Source organism: Littorina saxatilis, linkage group LG17 (genome assembly GCF_037325665.1).
Source record: "Littorina saxatilis isolate snail1 linkage group LG17, US_GU_Lsax_2.0, whole genome shotgun sequence".
NCBI classification, from domain to species: domain Eukaryota; kingdom Metazoa; phylum Mollusca; class Gastropoda; order Littorinimorpha; family Littorinidae; genus Littorina; species Littorina saxatilis.
The window spans coordinates 58,233,807-58,259,232 of NC_090261.1; the positions used below are offsets into that span (position 1 = coordinate 58,233,807).

Genomic DNA, 25,426 nt, shown 5'->3' on the forward strand with positions numbered 1-25,426 from the left:
TACTCATGAAAAAACGACATGTCTTGCTCACTTTCTTTGTCCTTTGCTGCCTTACTCATGAAAGTCTTGTCTTTGTCATGTTTCAGACCTCACCTGCCGCTAGTCCTCAGCAGCGCCGTCGGGCAATCCCCAACTACCGGGCAATCCCCAACTACCAGGCCATGACGCCGTGGACCAGCGAACATGCCGACATCCAACAGCCCTTCCCCCCACCCAACCGCGAGATCCCTTGCTTTCCGCTCGACCCCCGCATGCTGCAGGATCAGGAGGGGAAAGAGCAGAGCAGCAGGGCGGCCACCACTTCAAAGTATGCCGCAGGCTGTACGGCTGCTACCGAGACTGTGTACAGTTTAACGACTTCTTCGCCAAGCATGTCTGTTCAGGGACAACCCCGAGAGTGGTCTAGCGGGAAGCGTCAACACAGTTCCACCAGCGGCGGAGACACACACATGACGCGGGAAAAACGCTTCCGGAAAACTGCCGACGCTTTGCAGAAGTGCGGGTTGTGGGACATTGCCATAAAAACTGGTGAGTTGATCAAACGAAACGCTGAACTACAGAAACAGATTGACTGTTACCGCGCGGAAACCACTGTGTTTCTAAAGACTGTGGTACAGAATCCAGAGAACAAAGAACTCATGGAGTCTTTTACTGGTGGCGTGCCATTGACTCTAACTAGCAAGAGCGTGTGTGCGTCGGATGGGTTTGAGACGGACACCGCTATCCCCACTGCCTGCAACCCCAGGAGTAAAGTTTCAAACAGTAACAGCTCCACCACAAGTGGCTATGCCAGTTATACGGAAGGTGGAAGTAAGCAGAGTAGTCCCACTCGGAAGTAAGGATGGTTCTTACTGAGAGTCCAGCTAGGATCGGGTCACACTTTCCGCATTCCATGTTTGTCTTTTCATTCTTCATCGGTCACGGTTGGTATTGTGCTTTCATCATGCCCTTCTAATTGTATTGGGTGTTTTTGTTTGTTTGTTAGAATTGTTTGAAAGGTTGACTGGCGATGTGTGATGCTTGATCATGATTTTGTAACACCATGATGTGCTGTTAAAAAATGTGACGTGTACATTTTATCATTGTTTTAAATGTGCCTGTGTAAGTGCTCAGTGATAGTAGGTACTCAAAATTGACCAGAACAATTTACGTTTTGGTTAAACAAACTTGAGGATGTAAACGTTGACAACCTTGTGTGTTTCTTGTTGTTTGTTTGTTGTGTTTTCCATTGTTGTTGTTGTTGTTTGTGCCATTTTTGGCATTATAAATGAGTTAATCAATGCTTTCCTCTTGCAGCAGCAGAAATACAGAGTGGAAACCATGACTTGATTAACAATATTAGCTAATTTCATGTGTTCCTAAAAGACATTACAAAAAGTGTTACTGCTCATATGTATTTGAAAGGAAATTGTTCGTAAATATTTACATTTGAGTTCAATTGATGCACCCATTTCTCATTACATTCTGATACATATCTATCTTCTATATCTATATACGGCTTGTGTGTGTCTGTGTGTTCGCGATGCACGGCCAAAGTTCTCGATGGATCTGCTTCAAATTTGGTGGGCATATTCAGGTAGACCCCGGACACAATCTGGTCGATGAAAATTTTGAACACGTGCTCTAAGCGCGGCGCGGTGAACCGATTTTGGTTTTTCTGTTCATTCATTCAGATCCATTCCCAGTAACTCTTCCTTATCTTCTCCAGTGTTTTGCGCGTTTATCTCACTTCCTTCATATGGCGTCAATCCCGTACGGTATTTGCAAGAATACTGAATGAGAAAGAGCTTCTTCAAAATCTGAAGTTTGATCTTCCGATCACAGATACGATATCATCCTGAACTCAGGTCAAAATGAGTACGGCTCATTCTCTGAGATAACTGGCGATAGCCGTTGAGCGATGACTGATCAGAATGCTACGGTATGACAAGCAGCTTCAGATATTCCCGTTACTATTTTTAGAAGGTCACTGTCCAGAACGCTTTCCTTGACCCGTTGTCCTCACTGTAAAAGTGCAAAGGTCGAATATATTTATAGCCACGCGAAAAATCCTCTGTCATCTATCTCTAGAGATATATATACGGCTTCTGTGTGTGTGTGTGTGGTGTGTGGTGTGGTATGGTATGGTGTGGGGTGTGTGTGTGTGAGTGTGTGTGTGTTTGCGTTGCGGTGAACCGCGGTGAATAAATACTCTGTTTCGCGATACGAATTACGAAAATAAACACTTTTTTGTTCGGCTCTACTTCTTCACTTCTTTCACTTCCGCCACACAAAAGCAGCGCTTTTCTGCACAGCGCTTTTCTGCACAGGTAGTACATCTAAGTATTGCAATTCGTGTACAAAATCCCTCCCATCTTCAAAATATTGCCACTAATATATATACTACCCCTCCCATCGTAAATATTCTGCATCAAATTTGGTGGGCATATTCAGGTGGACCCCGGGCACAAACTGGTGGATGAAAATTTTCAACACGTGCTCTAAGCCGGCGAACTGCCACGCTGCATACTCTGTCTCGCGATTGACCCGGCGAAGCCAGGTATTCCTCTAGTATAATATATATAGAGGTTACAACACGAGTGGTTTTTTATATGGCTTGTATTTCAGTCAAGACCCAGCGGATGAATATCCCATGACCTCCCTTCTTTGTCTCTGTAAATGTACTCTAGGTATATTTCTTGTATTTCCATCGTTCTCTTGTTACATCCATGGTGTAACTATTGCGGTGAACCGCGGTGAATAAATACTCTACATTTCCCTCTCCCCAACCTGTTTCTGTTCAAATAGGCAACACCGACATTCTTTTCTCACCATCAGCTAGAAACCTTGGATTCACCCTTTCATCTGACATGACCCTTAACAAACATATATCTTTAGTCTGTAGAGCAGCTTATTTTGAGCTTCGTAAGATCAGCACCATTCGCCACACACTCTCCTCTCAAACAACTAACACTCTTGTCTGTGCCTTTGTTCTTTCTAAACTTGACTACTGCAACTCTCTTCTCTCTGGCTGTCCTCTGTACCTCCTGCATAAACTACAAAAAGTCCAAAACTCGGCAGCACGCCTCATTCTCAAAGCACGAAAACGAGATCACGCAACACCACTTCTTCACACACTGCACTGGTTACCTATTCAAGCCCGCATTGACTACAAACTGTCTACCCTCTGCTTTTAACTTCTTTTCTGGTTCGTCTCCTGCTTACTTCTCTGAACTCCTCACCGTCTATTCTCCAGCAAGACAACTCCGTGCCTCTTCTGACTGTCGCATCCTTACCATTCCACACACCAAAACCAAAACATACGGACAACGCACTTTTACTTTCTGCGCACCCACACAATGGAATTCTCTCCCCTTTCACATCCGCCACTCTCAGTCACCCCCAGCATTCAAACGAGCACTTAAAACGCACCTCTTCAGGAAATACAACCCCTGATTTTGTTTTCTCAGTCCATCAGTAGGCTACATGTAGTGTTATTTGTTGTTTTAGTGATTTTTCACCACCTATTTTATTCATGTTTTTATTACTTAGTTAGTGGAAGAATCTTTTGTAATGTATGTTTGAAGGTGTATGCTTTTAATTAAGCGTTGTTGACTATGAATGTAGATGTAAATGCTTGTATAACTGTGTTTTAATTTTAGTGTTATTTGTTGTTTTAGTGATTTTTCACTACCTATTTTATTCATGTTTTTTTTATTTAGTTAGTGGAAGAATCTTTTGTAATGTATCTTTGATGGTGTATGCTTTTAATTAAGCGTTGTTGACTATGAATGTGGATGTAAATGCTTGTATAACTGTGTTTTAATTTTAAATGTGTCAAGCGCAAAGAGCATAATTGTAAAGTTATGATGTTGCGCTATATAAATGCTCATTTATTATTATTATTATTATTGCACTCTTATAACACATAAAATAGAGGATAAATAAGGGTGCACGAAATACATCATAGCTGGCTCTACTTTCTGTCGTCCTTGACATTCCAAAATGCACATGTACCTATAGACCGGATGTGCAAAGGGTAACCACGCTTTTGAGAACTTGCACGAGAGTCGTTCAGTGTTATAGCTGAGTTTTAGTCTCGACTTGCCGAGACTATCATTGTAGCGTCATAGATTTCATGACGTCTGTCGTCCATCGCGTCATATTAAGGGGACGTAATCTGTTATGTTTCCTTCTATTCGCTGTTCTATTTCTCTCTTGTGATCAACATGACAAGCCGTATGTGTTTGAGTGTGTGTGTTCGTGCTCTCAACTAAAACAAAAGTCAAACTAGCAATCGTTAAAAACCCAGTCCGTCCGACCAGCACTGCTATGTTCAGATTATGCTCATGTGAAGTTACAGCGTGCCCGGTACACACGCCCTTATCGGTACATCATCGACTACAAGTGTTCTCTGGACAAGCTGTTTAATGCATTTTGCGAGTATAATTTCTAGCTCTTCTGCGGTGCAGTAGGCCCTATAGACGATGAAGGTGTCCAAGATCTCAGGAGATGCGTGTGTTAACCACTAGGTATTCAGTCAAATCCGTGTAAGAGGCTTTCATTAACTGACGGGGACAACCAAGCCACCATTTTGCACCGACTTGACATAGATCAACAGACGTGCCTTTAGAATGAAGTAATGTGCAGAGGTGCCTCATCTGAACAGACAACTAAAGCTTGATGTTTCCGTCACACTTTGTCTTTTAGATCTTCATGGGATATACAGGTTACAACACATGGTACAATCATTGTCGCTGAATTTACCTAAGGTTGCAATGTAGATTTAGAATCAGTGCTGTTGACATTTGTGTGAGTGCGTTTTAGCTGCAGACGCTGCTCGCTACACAAGAAAAGCTAATTTACCTTGTAATGTTATGGTTTTGTCTGTCGATCACCGTGCTTCAGTTCAAACTGAACTTTGTGTTTCGTAAGGTTAGATGAAACTTTGCTTGGAGAACTCGCCCCGCTGTGCAGTTAAGAGTTGTTTCCACTTCATTTTCAGTCTTGCATAGTGTTTCATTGATTCACCTTGTGTCAGTGCAACGTGCCATTTATTTTTTTAATTATTTTTAGATCAGTGTGCATTTTTAGATCAGTGGTGCAGTGTTCGTGGTTTGCTGTCACTATCACTATCAGTTGATTCTTCGCTTTTGTTCTTTTTTGACTCGACCTGCACCCAAAGTGTAAAGATAAACGCTTTGTTTATTGAATCGCATACCTCAGATACTTATCATGGTTTTGTCTTCTGTGAATGTTGTGTTTTCTGTTGTTTAGCCATGTGAGCAATGCTCTTCAATCCACAGAAACATGTTCGGTGTAGGGTCAAGGGTCGGCAGAACTATAGTTCCTCGGCCAAACCGGAATCGGTACTATGATGTATGTTTTTGAGCCCATTATGTATTTATTGAAGCCGAAACATACAACATATATACCCATAGTGGTATTACAGAGACAAAGAAGCAGCTCATGGGATATATATGTGAGACAGTGACAAAAGGTCAGGTGTCATGTCTACTGTCCCGAATGACACACGATTGCTGACATTTCACCATTGCCAAAAGAATAAACAAATGAGAAATAGGTAGAAAATGAATGTGAAAACTGACTTTGATTGTTGATCAGTATTTTCTATACCACTAACAAATAATCTACTTACACATAGCTGTTTGGCAAATGTATGTTGCATGGGACACACTGACATGAAAGTGGAAGATGTTTTTCCCTCTAGAGAAACTGCATATCAAGTTACACTTTTTGTGCTCTTCCATTCCAGTTGGCAATCAATTGTTAACGCATGTTATTAGAAAAAATAGAACGAAAACAGATTAGATAGAATGAAAAATGTACTGGTGATGTCATTTGGGACATACTGACATGAAAACGTCACCTTTTGTCATTGTCTCATATATATATATACTATTTATCAAAGTCACTGCCATAATTTTACTTTGAACTGGGTGAAATTGTTATAATTTTTTTTTCTAGCGATCAATGCAGATTTTTGGTGCTTGCAATCATTTGTCTTTTTCCATCCTTAATCGTGAATCATTAAATGAAAAAGAATAAAAATCAGAACATGAAACTAAGTTACGCCACCATTTTTGTTGGTGTAAAAATTCAACAAGTCATTGTGTACTTTTAGTGTTAGTGTATTGGTATGACATTGTGGATGTATTAGTCCATGAGGTACAGGCTGACAATATCCACAGTGACAGATTTTGAATAATGTATCATGTTTCTTTTATCAATAATACATGTACATGCATGTACTGTATCTTGATTAAGCACATGTTGACGCTTGTTTAACAATCATTATGAGTGCAGTTTGTTAAAGCGTCAATCCATATTTTAGCTTATTTGTTAATGGAAGCCTCATAAGTGGAAATTGAAAGCATTCTAGAAGTAGAACAGGAAAAAACAACTCTAAACAAGAATTCATGCAGTGAAATATTGAGCAAATTGAAACTGGTTTGTATGTCAGGCCTTCGACTATTTTTCAGCTGCCAAAAGACTAGGTTTAAAGTTAAATTTAAAGCCACAAAAACCAAAGGTTAACCGTAGTGTCGCATGCACAGTAAGACCTATAAAATCGAAACTTCTAGGACCGGTACTTCTTTACTCCAATGCTAAGGCAACATTGAAGGTGTGTATTTATTTATACATAATACAGTATTACTATGGTAGATAATTGTCGAATATATATATATCTGCCTGCATTATAACTTTCATAATGAGGCCTTCTTTTGACTAATACAGCCCTGAAAGTGGCAAGTATTTTACTCGCCATGGCGTGTAGAAACATGTACATGTATCTGGCAAGTAGAAATGTTCATCTACTTGCCAAATGCGAGTAAATTTGCTGAAACAAATTGTTGGTTTGGCTAGTAAGGTTTGCTCTCGGGCTAGTAAATTTTCAGAATCACTAGCCTTTGGCTAGTGCAGAATTGTTTGGACTTTCAGGGCTGTGATATATGAGAAAGGGTGATATTTGACGGTTGATGATGAAGTTTTTTAACGCACTCATGGTTAAACCATTAGGGGCATGTTCCTGGAAATATTTGACCGTTTATGATAAAGTTGTTCAACTCCCTTATGGTTAAAACATTAGGGGCATGTTCCTGGAGATATTTAACCTTGTGATTGATAAAGTTTTTTAACGCCCTCATGGTTAAACCATTAGGGGCATGTTCCTGGTGATATTTGACCGTTGATGATAAAGTTGTTAAACCCCCTCATGGTTAAAACATTAGGGGCATGTTCCTGGATATATTTGACCGTTGCCAGATCAGGCGCCTTATTTACCCAGCTCAGTCTTTAAGTTTTGACAACAACAATTCTTAATACAATTAACAACACTTATTCTAATACGCTTTACAGGTGGATTTTAACTACCACCAACTTGTGCCTTCCTTGTTTTCTGCAATTCTTTCATTTGCAGTTGTACTATTAGACAAAAATCATGAGATTTAGTGAAAATAACTATTTTTTGGGATCAGGATAGTTACTGTGCATGTATCTACACTTGTTCTGATTCAGTTTTCAGCTTATTTCATTTGTGTGTGTGTGTACATGTATTTTCATTTTAGCAAGTATATCATATCTGTATCAAAATGTGCGTTGTGTTATTGCAAGCTATTTGAAAAGATTGTGTGCTGCTACAGTAGTGTGAATCTGTGATTCTATTCACTTGTTTTAGTGGAAATATCTAATGCATGCTTCAATCTATCTTGTCTACCTGCACCATAAGCGCATAATTATATTGTGTAAATGGCTTCCATCTGTATGTGGATGTATCATTGAGCAGTACATATTTTGCAAATCTGTTATTTAACCAAGGTCCACGTTGAAAGTTTAAAGAAATATTCCCCATGAACAACTGGTTTCCTGAGTCATGAAAAACGTTATGAAATCTGACTTAACACTTGTAAGTTAACGCCATGCAACATGAATAGTATGTTTGATAACTGAAATCATTGTTGATTTTTTTTTTCAATCTAAGAAACAGATCTTTAAAAAAAAATTTGATTAGCTGCTGTACATTTAAGAGCCTGCAGTTGCAGTGTTTTCTCCTATCCATTTTAGTCCTCTGCGTGGTGCAAGGAATGTTGATACCATGCCAGACCAAAAACTAAGGCCGAAACTTTAAGCAGAAAATGCATAACTGACTGGTTTCTGTGGGATGCATTCTTCTTCTTGTCTCCCATCCATTTTAGCCTTCTTCGTGGTGCAAGGAATGTTCCAGACCATGTCATTGCCAGACCCATAAAAAGAGGCTGGAAAAGATGCTCTTTATTTAGAGGTGACTTTGCACTCAAGGGAGGGGCCTCTCATTACCGTACTTTCCGGGTGACAAGGCGCTTCGTTATCTAAGACGCACCCCCTTCTTTTTAAAAAAATTTGTAATCCAGTCACCCATTGGACGCAGGGGGCCGATAGGGCGCACCAAAATTGAAAATAAGCCCGCGAGATCAAAGCCAGGTCCATTGTTTATAGACACGACCTTCTTCCCAGGGGTCAATGACCCAGTTTTTGCCATGAGAGGTGGTTCCTGTCATATCTGAGAGAGGAAAGACTTCCTGCTTCGGGGTCAGTGACCGAATTTAACAGAGTCGAACTCTGTGTGTGCGGGGAGATCAAAGACATTGTGATAGCTGGGTGGCCTTGTTTATAGACACGACCTTCTTCCCAGGGGTCAATGACCCAGTTTTTGCCATGAGAGGTGGTTCCCCTGTCATATCTGAGAGAGGAAATACTTCCTGCACCGGGTCAGTGACCGGTCAGTGACCGAGTTTAACAGAGTGGAAATAATTATGTGTGCTCTGTGTGTGCGGCCAGATCAAAGGCAGGCATTGTGATAGCTGGGTGGCTTGAGAGCTCGAGGAAACTTGGCCAGGGCAGTACCTAGTAGCTGAAACATGCATTATCACAAGTTGTTTGACTGGTACTCAGGCGGTCTCTTTGATTTTTTTCGTATTTCATACACGGATTAGACGCTTCGTTATACAAGACGCAGGGGTCGAACTCGAGGAAAAAAGTCGCGCCTTATGACCCGGAAAGTACGGTATATGCTACTATACCACTGTAGTACAGGTTTCACCAAATACAAAAACTTGACCTTTCAGCTTGCTGGAATCTTGCGTAGTGACGCTAAGCTAAGCTCTGTGCGGGGCACTGTCCGCCGCATCGGTCAGTTCCAGCGGTCCGCTACGAGCCAATCAAAGAAAGGCGCATGCAATCACACAAACTGCCCATCGCCGGCGAGAAGTTCTTTTGATTTTTTAAAAACCAATTAAAACGTCCCCTGCTGGCCCCTCAGCCCGACTATAAGTTATATAACTCTCCATCGTGGTGGCTGTCTCCTTTGTATGGTTTCAACAGGCCCTTTATGCATTCTCCGCTCAATATCAATATTTTTCCTGCTCCATTTTCACCGTGATGCCATGGTTGCTTGCCCAGGATTCAAGAAGCATAACTGCATCGGCCTACAAAAACCCTTGACAGAGTTGTGTCTTAACATAGTCTATTTTTAAGCTACATGTACTAGAAAATGTATCTCTTTACAATGAATTATTTCTGGCATATTGTGAGAAACGATTTGTGTATGTACATGTATGTCCATGTACAGGAAAAATGTGATCAAGATTGAACTGTTTAATTCCCTGTGAAGCATGAATAAAGTATGCATCGTTATTATTATTAGTTCAGAACTCTATATAAGTTGTTTTTATGAGAGAAAAAAACAAGGTGAGCTCCAGAATACGTAATATAAATTATTACATGTATTATTTTTGTACTGAAGAAATTAGCACATATCGATGTAAACTGTGCATATTTTCACTCAAATTTCATGTGTTTTTCATTTCTTTGACATGGGAGTTCATTTTTCATTTTATAAATGTATGTATTCATTTTTGCCCATTTTACAATTGTCATTGAGGTACATGTATGTTGACCTGACTGAGATGTTACAATAGTGTTTATTGTTAGATATAAAGTATGTGAAAGTTGAATGAAAAAGTTAAAACAATTTCTTGCGGTGAGTTCACACAAGACAGAAAGAAAACAAGAGTTGCACACCTCATATTTCAACCACACAGATCTCTCTCTCTCTCTCACACACACACACTGACACAGGCATTATATGCACACACCATGTTTATGTTATGAGCAAGAAAAAACTACGTGTTTTTATATATAGATGCAAGAAGACTCTTTATTCAACCAGAATATTTGGACATATAATTCAAATCTAATTCAACAATGACATTTTTGTATTTTATCAGACTTCTGTCACCAATGTATAAGAGTGATACCCACAATCACAATTAATCCAAAATTATCTGAACAATAAAATGTTGATCGTATGAACATGTCAAACACATTCAGACTTCCAGACACACATGTTCTACTCCGAGTCAGAGGTATAACAATTAACATTCATTCTCTAACTCAACTGTGAAGAATCAAAAACACAAGAAAGGTATGTTGTTGGAACGTTTAATTATTGACAAAACAAAATGTTGTGTTCAGACATATATAGATATATCAACCCAGGGTTTTTTAAGTTTCAAGCTCATTTGCTTGTGTCTTCCCTGCAAGCAGCTAAACAGTTTGTCAAGATAAGTTTTGTCTAATTAGTGTTTGTCTGTGCACTTAAAAGATCGCTGGGTCGATATATCTGTGAACCTAACATTTTGTTTTGTCAATAATTAAAGGTTCCAACAACATACCTTCCTTGTTTTTTTTTAATTCTGAATTTTGGAACGTTGGCAGTTTTTGAGTTTTAACTGTGAAGAATTAACAAAAGTTCCATTTGTGACATAACCAAAATTATTTAACATTTTCTCAACACATGGAAAGTGTGACTCTTCGTTAAGCTTATTAACTAAAAATTAAAATGTACAGCTGCACATGTAAAAGTGAGTTGACCAAACAACAATTTTCTGCAGAATCTATATATATATATACGACTAGTGTCTGTCTGCGATGCACGGCCAAAGTTCTCGGTGGATCTTTTTCAAATTTGGACACCGTATTCAGCTACACCCCGGACACAACCTCATCGATGAGATATTTCAACACGTGCTCTCAGCGCGCAGCGCTGTGTGCGCTGAACCGATTTTTTGTTGTTGTTGGTCGGGATCCACTACCAGTATAACTCTTCCTTATCTTCTCCAGTGTTTTCAGCCGCGATTATCTCCCTTCCTCCGTGTGGCGTCAATCCATATTCCCGTTACTACGTTACTATTTTTAGAAGGTCACTGCACGTTACTATTTTTAGAAGGTCGACTAACGGATTCTGTTTCTCCTTTTACCCTTGTTGTGTTTCTTGTATGGAATATAGTCAATATTTGTAAAGATTTTAATCAAGCAGTATGTAAGAAATGTTAAGTCCTTTGTACTGGAAACTTGCATTCTCCCAGTAAGGTAATATATTGTACTACGTTGCAAGCCTCTAGAGCAATTTTTTTATTGGTGCTTTTGTGAACAAGAAACAATTAACAAGTGGCTCTATCCCATCTCCCCCCCTTTCCCCGTCGCGAGGGACTGGGTGGCCGAGTGGTAACGCACTTGCGCTCGGAAGCGAGAGGTTGCGTGTTCAGGCCTGGGTCAGGCCGCAATTTTCTCCCCCCTTTCCTAACCTAGGTGGTGGGTTCAAGTGCTAGTCTTTCGGATGAGACGAAAAACCGAGGTCCCTTCGTGTACACTACATTGGGGTGTGCACGTTAAAGATCCCACGATTGACAAAAGGGTCTTTCCTGGCAAAATTGTATAGGCATAGATAAAAATGTCCATCAAATACCCGTGGGACTTGGAATAAAGTAAAAAAATTCCATCTCACACGGCATTAAGTCTCAGGAAACATGAATACACGCATGCAGGAAAAAAAAAAATATGGGTAGCGCCGTATATATGGCAGCTCGCTTTCCCCGGGGAGAAAGCAGCCCGAATTTCCATGAGGGTAACCTCACTGGACTGTAAATCTTATCCAATCCAATCCATCCAATCCATATCACCTTCGTGGTTGAAAACGATGTTAAACACCAAATAAAGAAAGAAAGATTTCAGTCAAGTTAATGCATTAATTTAAACCTTTGTTATATGATGGTGGCTACACACAGAAATGCTTTTTCATAAACAATTTGGAACAACAGAACTTGCGTTTGTCATTGGCGAGACGTCCTCTCATCAAAGGGGCCTCCCATGACAGGTTACCACCATATATGAATTCTACTTTGCGTAAACTACCAGCTCCTCATATCCGGTTTCTTTGTCGTCTTCTCGCTCAAACCGTACTCCCTCACACTCGCCCACAACCACTTCAGCTGTGGTATGAACAATTAGGTTGCCAACAACATGACCTCCAATGACCTTGCCCTTGCTATCGCTGAGAGAGATGTGGAGATGTCCGCCTTCTCCACCAGACAGAGTTCCCACCAAGGAGACAATCTCAAAGGGCCCCTCAAAGGTTACGATCTGAAAACAGCAACATTTGATATACAGGGGAACCTTCCTTTTCACACATCTACATATCTAAGAAAACCAGGTCTCAAAAAGGAAGGAGTCTAAAAATGGGGATACATACATGTACAGATGTTATGAATAAACAAGTCGCGTAAGGCGAAATTACTACATTTAGTCAAGCTGTGGAACTCACAGAATGAAACTGAACGTAGTCCGCCGCTAGTGCAAAAGGCAGTGAAAGTGACGAGCCTGTTTGGTGCAGTAGCGGTTGCGCTGTGCTTCATAGCACGCTAATTACTGTACCTCTCTTCGTTTTAACTTTCTGAACGTGTTTTTAATCCAAACATATCATATATATATATATGTTTTTGGAATCAGGAACCGACAAGGAATAAGATGAAAGTGTTTTTAAATTGATTTCGAAAATTTAATTTTGATCATAATTTTTATATTTTTAATTTTCAGAGCTTGTTTTTAATCCAAATATAACATATTTATATGTTTTTGAAATCAGGAAATGATGAAGAATAAGATGAACGTAAATTTGGATCGTTTTATAAAACAAATTTTTTTTTTACAATTTTCAGATTTTTAATGACCAAAGTCATTAATTAATGTTTAAGCCACCAAGCTGAAATGCAATACCGAAGTCCGGCCTTCGTCGAAAATTGCTTGGCTAAAATTTCAATCAATTTTATTGAAAAATGAGGGTGTGACAGTGCCACCTCAACTTTTACAAAAAGCCGGATATGACGTCATCAAAGAGATTTATCGAAAAAAAGAAAAAAACGCCCGGGGATATCATTCCCAGGAACTCTCATGTCAAATTTCACAAAGATCGGTCCAGTAGTTTAGTCTGAATCGCTCTACACACACACACACGCACAGACAGACACACAGACAGACAGACAGACACACACACACATACACCACGACCCTCGTCTCGATTCCCCCTCTATGTTAAAACATTTAGTCAAAACTTGACTAAATGTAAAAATTACAAAAACAGGGTCTTAAAAGGGAGGATGTCCCAAAGGGGGAGGGGGTTCCACTGAATATATATATATATATTGGGGGCCCCGGGTAGCTCAGGTGGTAGAGCATTGGACTGGTGATCGAAAGGTCGCAGGTTCGAATCCGGGCCGGGACGGACACGGGTCAACTTTATGTGCAGACCCAGAGACGGTATCCGATCTCCCACCCCCAAGTCACCACAGTGGCACGTAAAAGACCTCAGTCATTCTGCCATAAGTGCAGATGGTTGATACCACCTAAACACGCATACACTTGTGTATCTCATCTAAAGTCGGGTTAAAACCCAGGAACATGCCCATAATGGCTTTGCCGTAAGGGAGTAAAACTTGAATTTCTCTCTCTCACTCAGTCACTGTATATAATTTGTAGTTCTTCTCCTGTTGTTGTTATCATGCTTACGATGTACTTGCTCACTAATATCCTGATCCACTCTTTTCAAACTCTTCCCTTCATCATTTTACAGGCAAATTGATTCAGAGACAAAACAAGACCAACACGTCTTCCCCCTTCCCGCTCCCCTTAAAAGCTCAAAATTAAAAAGTTCATCCTTTTATCATTACATTTGTTTCGGTGTTTCTTGCCCATGAGGCCTCCACTTTACAGATTGATAGATCAAGGTTTCAGTGAATGTTTTGTTTTGTCCATAATTAGCTAATATTCTTGGAGTTTGTATTCTAAATTAAACATCACTATAAATACTTACAGAACTTGAGTCCGCCATTCGCAGTGTAGCCTTGGTGACACTCCCGACGCAGGTGACAACAAAAGCGGCCTTCAGGTTGAGAGACTTGACCATGTCCAGCAGAGATTGCCGAAGTTCCTGGGCCGGTTTGAACCTTACAGGTATACATCTCATGGATCCCATTTGAGCGGCCTGTGTTGACAACAGTTAGAGTTGTAAGTTAGAATTGTAATTATAGATACAGTAGTAGAAGAAGCAAGCAATGCAGTATACACTTGCCGTTCTTCTAATGACATGCAGCTATAGGGAGGACGTCAGCCGGCCTTGTTTATCTCACATAAATTCATTATACTGACTATTCCCCCTCCACTCCAAACTGCTGCTGATCGAACTTTGGACCATGAATTCCACTCATGGAGTATAATTTGTGACGAAAAATGGTATTTTGATTTTAAAATTAGCTTCAAAGCAAAATATTTCTTTTCTTATTCAAGAGATGTAACCACTTGGTGCGTTTTCCAATAAATCGAATTTAGGGGTAAAATCGATCGAATTCATCACTAATCTGCTTCACTAGCAAGATCTTGACATGCTTTTCTCCCTCTAGATAATTTTACCTTTTGAAATTGGCAGGAAAACATTCAGTCTGGAGTTTATTTTGGCTGACGCCCTCCCTACAGCTGCAAGTCTTCTATAATATTAATATCTAATCCTTAATGAGGATAGTTGCCCTGTACAGAGATTTTCTCAGTATATGAAGAAGAAGAATGTCAAAGCATCGTTATAATGAATGTATCTTCGACACTGTGATATGTTTGAGTGTTCTCAAATAAATCACTAAATAGGCTATCCCTCCAGGTGCTACTTTCGATTTCGTAAGTCACATGCAAGTTATGTTAGGAAGGGACACAACTTTGACAATTCCGGTGGTGTACATTAATCAACAAGGAACAGAAATTAACCAATAAAACTAGGCCCATGCTAAGTGAGCCTTAAAAAAGTATCCAGAGATTATGACAGTGATCCCAAATAAAAAGCATTAGCTGTCAGTGTCTACGATTCTGTCTACCGGTATACAAACCGCTTTACACACCATTTCTAAGGACCTCAATACAAATAGAGTAGTCTCCCTTGAGTTGCGAATAGGGAGCATAAATTAATGGTTCTATTAATCATTTAAAATAGAAAAGAAAAGTAAGTTAAATGTCTTACGTAACAATTCAGCGATTATATGATTTTAAATTATTTTTTCGTATCTGTTTAGAACCCTTGTCCTCCATATTATGACAGTGTAGTTAAGTAGAACGATCTTAGTTTGAAGTTAATTTGTGTATACTCCCCGGCCTTTGGTTGCAAACGGCGCAAAATTTTGGCAGAGGATTGCATTGGCGGTGTGCAACTGTTTGCTTTGAGAAATGTCTACCGAAGAGAACCAAGCAGTGGATGACGGCGATAGTCTGTCTATGGTAGATGTCCTAGCAGAGCAGTCACGCATGCAGGAGGATGCATCAGCAGTTCTTGGCGACAGTGACGAACAGAACTGCACATACCCTTCGGTAAGACACAGACACACCTCGCGCTTCTTCACCCCGCGGGTTAGGGGGAGTCCCATATTGGTTTGGACGAGAAAGAATTTACCCGATGCTCCCCAGCATGTCGTAAGAGGCGACTAACGGATTCTGTTTCTCCTTTTACCCTTGTTAAGTGTTTCTTGTATAGAATATAGTCAATTTTTGTAAAGATTTTAGTCAAGCAGTATCATACTGTTACGGCTGGAATTTACGTGTATATAGTCAATTTTTGTAAAGATTTTAGTCAAGCAGTATCATACTGTTACGGCTGGAATTTACGTGTGTATACATGTCTGTATGTATGTATATTTACTCCTATCAGAAATTGTGCGTGCTTCTCTCTGTTTACTACCTAGCCTTCACACACACTCACACAACACTCCAACCAGGCACAAAGACAAGAACACGGTTACAGCCCTTTGCCCATGTACCTCTATTGAAACAATCAATAACACAACATAAACATATTATTTCCCATTCATTCTACAAATCACTCTCACTCAACAAGGAAGTTCTATTTCTGTTAACATACAGAAAACTAGCTGCACAGAAATACACACATGTTACTTTCTCATGCAGTCTATAATTCACGTGCACACACGTAGAACACTTCAAGCTTTGTTCCGTGAGAGCCTGTCTGTCTCACTACACACGAAGTCATTGTCTCAGGCAATACTTCTGTCAATATTCATTTCTGTTACACACAGATCGTAAAAAACCACGAACGCTCTACGTCTCGTGTTTGTTTACTTGGGGAACGTATCTCCGCACAGCTATCTCGCTGGTTACTTCTTGCCAGTCGTACTCACACATTCAGTGGTACGTACTGATCCACCCCACCCACGCAAACTGTCTTCGCGTGGTGGAATGGGACGGGGTCCCCGTTCTACAGCGCTTCACGGCTCGGGACGTAAGGGTGGAACCTCCCGTCTCGCCTCCCCACTTCCGCGACCCCCTCGGCCCGGGATGCTAAAATACACAAGTTTAAACTACCATAAGTCTCCATACTTGAATAAACTTTTCTGACATTCTTTATCACTACCGTCAACTAACTTATGCGGTTACAGTATATACACCCGCTTACTCATAAGCGACTTCATTTCCGAAAAACATGTAAACATTCCCTTTTCAACAATGGCTGACATCAGCGCACGCTTTTCAGCCAATTCGCACATGACTCTCCCGGTCATTTCTCAAGTCAATATTTCCGAGCAAAATAATATCTCCGAGCAAAATATCAATTCAATAAATACCTGTAAACACAGCAGTTGAATCCACCGATTCAATACCGCGGCACGAGTCCAACGACCTCTAGTGCCCGGTGAGAAACTTTACCCAACAGGAGACCCGTCTTGTCTTTTCAACGGTCTGGAAAGCTCTGCTGTCCTATCGTCTCTACAAACGCAACCTCAGTTAATACTCTTCTCTGATTGGTCACATCTCACACGTGACAGCACTGCACTGCGCGGACAATATTTCACCGTGCGGTGCCTACTCAAAGTTCGTGGCCCATGAAATGTTGTACACCTGCGTCACATAACTCCAATATAAAATTATGTGCAAATCCGTTTGTCACATTACCCCCTCCTCCCGGAAAAAAAATGACCGACCGAGGTTATTTTTTCTTTAGGATAATAGGTGAATGAGGGTAACTACTTCACTGCAATACAATTTCAATATCGCATTCCACTACGGATCAAAACTGTCATAGCTGACATAAGAAACAAACTTTCTGATCCACTGATCCCATATGTGTAACAACACTACTTTATGTCTGATAAAGTACTTCTTCCTTCTCTAGGAAGATTCCACTGAGTTTTTCTTTTAACTCACAATTTCCAGTCATGTTGCTTTCTAGCCCAAACATGAAAAAGTCTTTCTTTAACAGCATCAGTATTCTTATCCTGAGTCCACGACTCTTCCAACATAGTACGATTACTCATGTTCCTGATGCAAAACCCGACAAGTAGTCCATCCATTTTATTGACCTCTTTCTGCGAGTGCCACCAAAGCCTACAGCAGCAGTAGTCTCTCTTGACTTAGACTTTAATCTGTTCACTTCTGCCTGTAACTGACTGAGTTGTTTTGCCAAGTTCTCATTCGAACACGCAACCTTCTGATCTGGAGTCAGAACCAAAGGTCTATCAGGAGGGAATCTTCTCTTTGCCTGCGAACGATTAGCCATAGCCGTAACCCCCTCAACATCAGGAAAACAGTCTGCACTCCCTGAAATCCCCGGAATGTTGCCTATGATCAAATCAGCCACAGGATCATTCAGGACGCAACAAACCATTTCTCCCGACACATAAGGTGTCTCTACCATAACTTTCGCCTGAGGATAAGTAATGACCTCCCCACCAAATGTCTTACAAGTGACGTTACCACTGACAAACTGGTCTTTTGACACCAATCCTCTACGCACTCCAGAAATCGTACAACCCGTGTCTCGAAGGACTGTACATTCACTCTCGTTGACACTACCATGTTCCAACTTCAAAGTTTCCACAACTTTCTTAACTGGAGAAACGATCTCCGGAACAATTGCATTCTTCTTCTCTTCATCTTCAAGCTTCTTCTTGTTTTCCCTTAGTCTATCTTCCGGAGCATGGTTACGGTATGGACATTGTAATGCCCAATGTCCTTTCCTCAAACACAATAAACAAGTGTCTTTTTCTCGGGGTGAAGGAACTCTCCAACCCACTTCACGCAGCTTTTCAATTTCCATCGCTCTGTACGGACACGATTTCCATTTATGGCCCTGAAAACCACAAGCGAGGCAAGGATTTACAGGATGTGTCCGCCATCTACACTGTATCATCTTATGACCTTTCTCACGACACAACCAACAAATGCTCTGGATCGGTCGAAATGAATCATGGTTCTGACCACCTGCACGACTACGTCTACATTTACGTGATTTACATGCATCACCTTGAGGATATGCCTGAGCATCAGACGTCACGTTCCCAGAACTCTCGTCATTCTGGTTATGACTACGTTTTGCAAAACCAGAACCAACTCGCGGTAACTCCTGATCACCCCCGTGATTATCATCATGTGCAAAAGCAGTGCCAACATACTCTTCCTGAACACAGGAACCAGCTGGGAAAATAGTATATCCTGACTCCCGTGATAAACGGTAATTCTCGGCAGCTGTGACCATATCATCAAGTTTAACAAGACCTCTCTCTCGAATGAAAGTCGCTAAGTCGGCCGATACACTTTCAAGGAATTGTTCTCCCAGAATCAAGTTCACTAAACCATCAACATCTGTGGTTATGTCAGATAGCGCAACCCAACGATCAAACAATCGTCGTAACTCAATCCCAAAAGTTTGGAACGGTTCCTTTTCACTTGGACGGATATTTCGGAGTTTTTGTCTGAATGTTTCAGACGTGCAGTGAAATTTCTTCAGCAAGTTTTCTTTCAAACATTGGTATGTTAGTTCACCAGCAGCAGCAAGGCTATGGTATAGGTTTAATGCATTACCCTCTAAGAGAGCAGACAAGTACGTGATCCATCTTGTCTCTTCCCATCCCAGAGATTTTGCGTGAGTTTCAAACCTGAACAAGTACGAGTCTATATCATCTTGCTGTTCCCTGAATGCAGGGAGCCTGGTGTGAGAATCCCGATCATTTTGCGGTGTACGCGAACCAGCACCAATTTCAGCCTGCCTAATCTCAAGTTCTCTTTGCTTTAATTGGTGTTCCATTTCTTTATCTCTTCGTCTTTCCTCAATTTCCAATGCTTTTTGTCTCTCTTCTTTTTCTCGTTTTCTCTCCAAACGATCAAAACTCTCTTTCACGTATTTCTCACGTTTCTCTGCAGCAAGACCCAAAGTCTCTGCCTGTTTTACAAACTTTTCAAACAACGCATCATAATCATCTTCGCTCTCCATTGTGTAAGTTTTGAACTTTCAAAATCACACCAAAATATGTCCAAGTTTAGAGAAAAAAAAAATTTGAAAAAGTTTCAAAGAATAATGTAAATCCAAGCAATCCACTTGAAATCTGTCAAGTACCACAAAAAATCTTTCACCAGATACAATAGTCAACACAAGACTATATCCAAACACGTTTTGGCGTAAATCTCACGCAAAAATATCCAACAATTCTAAGTAAAGTGAGATACCCAGTCAATGAAGTCCAAACGAATCTTGTTCCAAAACATATATACAAGCACAAACAAAACAACAACCCCAAACCACAAATAGTAGGAAAAATTGAAAGTTTTACAAAAATACAAACTTAAGTAATTACTAAGACTAATCAACAATCTAAATACTAAATCAAAAAACCAAACCCAAAATAAGTAAAGTCCAACTAAAGAAACGCAGAAAAATTTATGAAGTGAAACACTCCATATTAAACTAAAACAAATTTAAAGTTGTAAATAGTAGCTTAAAATAACTATATTATACAACTACTAATGAGATTAACTTAATTTAGATCAACAAGACAACAAAAAATGTAGTTGGAGGCAAATAAAACAAATTCCAAAAAAAAAATATTAAAGTGACACAATCACCAAACAGCAGACTAAATTAAACCCAAAAAAAATTCAAAGTACCCAATCTACTACCATAGCAAATAACAAATCCAAAATAAACTAAAACTTAAACTAATTAAAGTCTATATCAAAATATCACAACTAATTACCTTAATTATTTACAACAAACTTACAAAATCAACAAACCAATCCTACAAAATCAATAAACCTAATCAATCACACTAACAAACAAAAAAATTTCAAGATCAAATTAGAAAATTTCAAAGTCAAAAAGAACAAAATTAATCAAAGTTAATCAAACCAACAAAGGCAAAGGGCAATAAACAACAGATAGATCCCTATTCGAAAGCAGAAAGAAAAAATTTACCCAATATTTTACAAAATTGAAAGCACAGAAAAGAGCAAGGAAAGAGAAATGAAAGACCCCACAGGTAGAAAAATGAAGCTAATCCCTCAGTGCTTAGAACTGTACAGTAAGCACTACCGTAAAACTGGAGACGGTAACAGTACAAAACAGGACATGAACGACACAACTACTCAATCTGAAAAATCTCTGTCTGCGTGACCTACTGCCAAAAATTCTAAAAACCCAACACAGGGGACAAAATTAAATGTAGTAAAGCAGGGAAACAACTACAAATTTTTAACTAACACAGAGTAATCGGGGTCACCAAATGTTACGGCTGGAATTTACGTGTGTATGTCTGTATGTATGTATATTTACTCCTATCAGAAATTGTGCGTGCTTCTCTCTGTTTACTACCTAGCCTTCACACACACTCACACAACACTCCAACCAGGCACAAAGACAAGAACACGGTTACAGCCCTTTGCCCATGTACCTCTATTGAAACAATCAATAACACACCATAAACATATTATTTCCCATTCATTCTACAAATCACTCTCACTCAACAAGGAAGTTCTATTTCTGTTAACATACAGAAAACTAGCTGCACAGAAATACACACATGTTACTTTCTCATGCAGTCTATAATTCACGTGCACACACGTAGAACACTTCAAGCTTTGTTCCGTGAGAGCCTGTCTGTCTCACTACACACGAAGTCATTGTCTCAGGCAATACTTCTGTCAATATTCATTTCTGTTACACACAGATCGTAAAAAACCACGAACGCTCTACGTCTCGTGTTTGTTTACTTGGGGAACGTATCTCCGCACAGCTATCTCGCTGGTTACTTCTTGCCAGTCGTACTCACACATTCAGTGGTACGTACTGATCCACCCCACCCACGCAAACTGTCTTCGCGTGGTGGAATGGGACGGGGTCCCCGTTCTACAGCGCTTCACGCTGACTCCCTCCTGCGCTCCCGCAGTTCACGGCTCGGGACGTAAGGGTGGAACCTCCCGTCTCGCCTCCCCACTTCCGCGACCCCCTCGGCCCGGGATGCTAAAATACACAAGTTTAAACTACCATAAGTCTCCATACTTGAATAAACTTTTCTGACATTCTTTATCACTACCGTCAACCAACTTATGCGGTTACAGTATATACACCCGCTTACTCATAAGCGACTTCATTTCCGAAAAACATGTAAACATTCCCTTTTCAACAATGGCTGACATCAGCGCACGCTTTTCAGCCAATTCGCACATGACTCTCCCGGTCATTTCTCAAGTCAATATTTCCGAGCAAAATAATATCTCCGAGCAAAATATCAATTCAATAAATACCTGTAAACACAGCAGTTGAATCCACCGATTCAATACCGCGGCACGAGTCCAACGACCTCTAGTGCCCGGTGAGAAACTTTACCCAACAGGAGACCCGTCTTGTCTTTTCAACGGTCTGGAAAGCTCTGCTGTCCTATCGTCTCTACAAACGCAACCTCAGTTAATACTCTTCTCTGATTGGTCACATCTCACACGTGACAGCACTGCACTGCGCGGACAATATTTCACCGTGCGGTGCCTACTCAAAGTTCGTGGCCCATGAAATGTTGTACACCTGCGTCACATAACTCCAATATAAAATTATGTGCAAATCCGTTTGTCACACATACTGAGTATGTAGAGTAAGAAAATATGTTAAGTCCTTTGTACTGGAAACTTGCATTCTCCCAGTAAGGTAATATAATATTGTACTACGTTGCAAGCCCCTGGAGCAAATTTTTTATTAGTGCTTTTGTGAACAATTAAGAAACAATTGACAAGTGGCTCTATCCCATCTCCCCCCTTCCCCCATCGCGATATAACCTTCGTTGTTGAAAACGACGTTAAACACCAAATAAAGATAAAGAAAGGTTGTTTACATCTGAAAATAGCACACACGATACAACTGTACTTGTAGTTGTAGTATATTATCTGTTGCTAATTATTCTTTTGATCAGATTTTATCAGTTATGCAACGTTGTGAAAAAGTAATAGGTAGATGAATCTTGGAGGAGGAGGTCGCGTCTTCTGAATACTATTTTCTGCTTATTATGATATTCTTAATGTCCAACAGGGGTATGTTCAGCGACAGGCGCTGTATGCTTGTTCAACCTGCTCACCCACTGAGCCAGCAGGAATCTGCCTAGCCTGCAGCTACCAGTGCCACGAGGGGCATGATCTGTACGAGCTCTACACCAAACGGTGAGTATATATATCGCATGCACTGCTGTTTTACAGTTAAAAAAAAAAAGGAAAGAGAGAATGCTTCATGTCCTGCAGGCTAAATATTTTGCCTCTTAAGGACCAGTTATGGGTTATATGATAAGTCGAGTTTTACGCCCTCACGGCTTTTGATGAGATACACAAGTGCATATATATAGTGTGTTTAGGTGGTATCAGCCATCTGCACTTATGGCAGATTGACCGAGGTCTTTTACATGCCATTGTGGTGACACAGGGGAGGGACATGGCTTTTGTCTCTGGGTCTGCACATAAAGTTGACCCGTGTCCGTCCTGGCCCGAATTTGAACCTGCGACCTTCCGATCACAAGTCCTGGCAGTGCTCTACCAACTGAGCTACCAGGCCCCCAAGTGTTTTAGTATTTTTACACTACAGTCGAACCCCCTTTTTAACCCCCCTGGCCCCAATGTAAGAAAGTCAGTAAGACTACCTCCCTTTTAAAGAATACTGTTTTCTCAGTTCATAGCGCCTGTAAGTTTACCCCCATTTTAAGACTCCTTCCAATAATCTGAGAAACCAGGTCTTTAAATTAAAAAGGAATTCCTTTTTAAGACCTGGTTTCTCAGATTATTGGAAGTCTTAAATTAAAAGGGGGGTTACACTATCTCCACGATAAATCCCATGTGACCGAGTGTCACGTGCTGTTGTTTTAGACTATCTCCCAAATAAATCCCATGTGAGTGTCAATGTCATGTGCCGGTGTTTTAGACTATCTCCCAAATTAATCCCATACATGTGAGTGTCATTTATTAGTTATAACTTGACAGTTATGTCACAAGTTTTCACTTTAGTAGTGTTCAGGCATGGGAATTGTCCGCCGAACGGCGGATTTCCGCGGAATTTTTTTTTTTGTTCCGCCGTAAATGCAAAAGTGTCCGCCGAAAAAATAAAGGGGGGAGGCACACAAAAAAAAGCACCGGTTACTTTGGCCTTTGCGCAAAAGCCCGCGAAAACTTTCCGAACTTTGTTCACGCACTGCTACCGTCCGCCTCAGTTATTGAACTTTTATGTTTGAAAGTAAACCAGATTGCACAGATTGTGTTACAAGTTACATTTTCCTGTTTGCCTCAACAGATCAATTTTTTTACAAATTTAAACCATATAATACATGTATATATTTTTTTTCTTCAAAAAAGCAAAAATTTGTACATTTTTGTACTAAAAGTAAAAACTCTGATTCTAAAAACAGAATTTAATGGCAAACTTGGAGCTCAGATGACACCAGATTGCACCATCTGGGTTCTTTGGAGAAAAATTTGTTGTGGGGGAGCATGCCCCCGGACCCCCCTAGTAAGACTAGGTGCTTCGCGCCGTCGACTTGATGCTTCGCGTCTTCAGTTATAAATTTTCCGCCTTTTTTACAAATTTCAATCCCCATGCCTGAGTGTTGTTCCCAGGCCTTAGTCTTTGAGGTTGACACATGCTTTTTTGATGTGGCACATTGTTCTGACCCCTGGCCGGTCAACCGTCCAACAGTTTTGACATGGAGTTCTTCGCACCATCTGTTTTCCTACCAAGTGGACAAAGACGGGCCATTTGGACCTATAGATATTTTCAATCCAGCTCAAACTGACCTTTTGTTCTCCGAGACTGGGAACAACACTGCTTTAGACTCATAGTTCTTGTGGGTTTAGTTTCACTTTCAAAATAAAAATAAAACACGTTTTTTGTCATCTTTATCATTTCTTCTAATTACTGTTTGAGTGTTTCAAAAAGTATTGCTTTTACCCACTTTGCATTCTCTCCTTTTTGTTAAGCCATTTTCGGTGTGACTGTGGGAACAGCAAGTTCGGTGAAAACAAGTGCAAGCTTGCGTCGGTAAGTCCTGTAGTTTTCTTGTATGAGTTACAGTGTGTAACTCCAGGTAGTCAAAGGATACAGAAATTGATCAAAAGTGGACACTCGTAAAATAATCTTTTAGTAGTTGCATTTCATTTCTTTGACAGGTACATGTAACATTAACATTATCACATTGATTCAAAGAAAACTTTAAGGTAAAAATAAATATGGTAATGCTCTCAGGTAAGTTTGGTAGTGGTACAGCATGTTTGGGTGGTCAGTATTTTAAAGTCACAATTTGGGTTGATCTAAGTCCTCTTTTTAAACAAACCGGTTTCTATGTGAATATGAAGGGAAAAAACATTGTCAGTGCATTTGGTTGACTGATACAACAGTGGAAAGACCATTTTAAGGCTGACACATACACGCACTCGCACACACCTTTTTTTAAGCCCTTATCTTTTCAGGTTTTCTGTTCGTAAGGCCAAACAAAACAAAAAAGTCTGTTTACGGTAACATAGGCCAAAAAAAATAGGGTCAGTAGGTCGGGATTTTTTTAGTTTTTTTGTTTCTCAAAACAAACATATTTTTAAGTTATTTTGCCCCCAAAAAAAAAAAAATTTTTTTTCTTTCCCAAATGCCAAAAAAATGTCTAGGGTCGCGCGAAAAAATAGGGTCGGTCAGGATACCGTAAACAGACTTTTTAGTTTTTTTGCCTAACAAATGCAAAATGACCTCGGTGTTAGACTGTCACGATCGGGTGACAGA

At 40.3% G+C, this 25,426-nt stretch overlaps 3 protein-coding genes and 1 non-coding gene across 6 annotated transcripts in view; 3 read left to right on the forward strand and 1 right to left on the reverse strand.

Moving 5' to 3' along the window:
- Nucleotides 1-10,012, forward strand: part of LOC138951798 (CLOCK-interacting pacemaker-like) — a 28,652-nt gene extending 18,640 nt beyond the window's left edge. For both annotated transcript variants that reach the window (XM_070323349.1, XM_070323350.1), the window contains exon 5: nt 87-10,012. In XM_070323349.1, coding sequence (XP_070179450.1) covers nt 87-839 — 753 coding nt within the window. In that variant the 3' untranslated portion in view covers nt 840-10,012. The remainder of the gene's footprint in view (nt 1-86) is intronic.
- Nucleotides 10,013-10,171: 159 nt separating this feature from the next.
- Nucleotides 10,172-15,462, reverse strand: LOC138951799 (bifunctional protein GlmU-like). 2 transcript variants are annotated; one of them, XM_070323351.1, is made up of 3 exons: nt 15,258-15,462; nt 14,186-14,356; nt 10,172-12,459 (listed from the first exon to the last, which is right to left on the reverse strand). In XM_070323351.1, exons 1-3 carry the CDS (start codon nt 15,315-15,317, stop codon nt 12,214-12,216), a joined length of 477 nt encoding a protein of 158 aa, XP_070179452.1. In that variant the 5' UTR covers nt 15,318-15,462; the 3' UTR covers nt 10,172-12,213. The 2 variants fall into 2 exon arrangements, with proteins under 2 accessions (XP_070179452.1, XP_070179453.1); XM_070323352.1 differs by lacking the exon at nt 15,258-15,462 and adding an exon at nt 14,782-14,983.
- On the forward strand, nt 13,524-13,597 carry Trnat-ggu (transfer RNA threonine (anticodon GGU)). Its single transcript has one exon. It is a non-coding gene; the product is annotated as a tRNA-Thr (tRNA).
- Nucleotides 15,463-15,492: 30 nt separating the features above from the next.
- The window catches only part of LOC138951797 (putative E3 ubiquitin-protein ligase UBR7), a 28,106-nt gene continuing 18,172 nt past the window's right edge, over nt 15,493-25,426 (forward strand). The window contains exons 1-3 of the mRNA XM_070323348.1: nt 15,493-15,720; nt 22,712-22,839; nt 24,637-24,697. Of these exons, the coding sequence (XP_070179449.1) occupies nt 15,580-15,720; nt 22,712-22,839; nt 24,637-24,697 (330 nt within the window). The 5' untranslated portion in view covers nt 15,493-15,579. The remainder of the gene's footprint in view (nt 15,721-22,711; nt 22,840-24,636; nt 24,698-25,426) is intronic.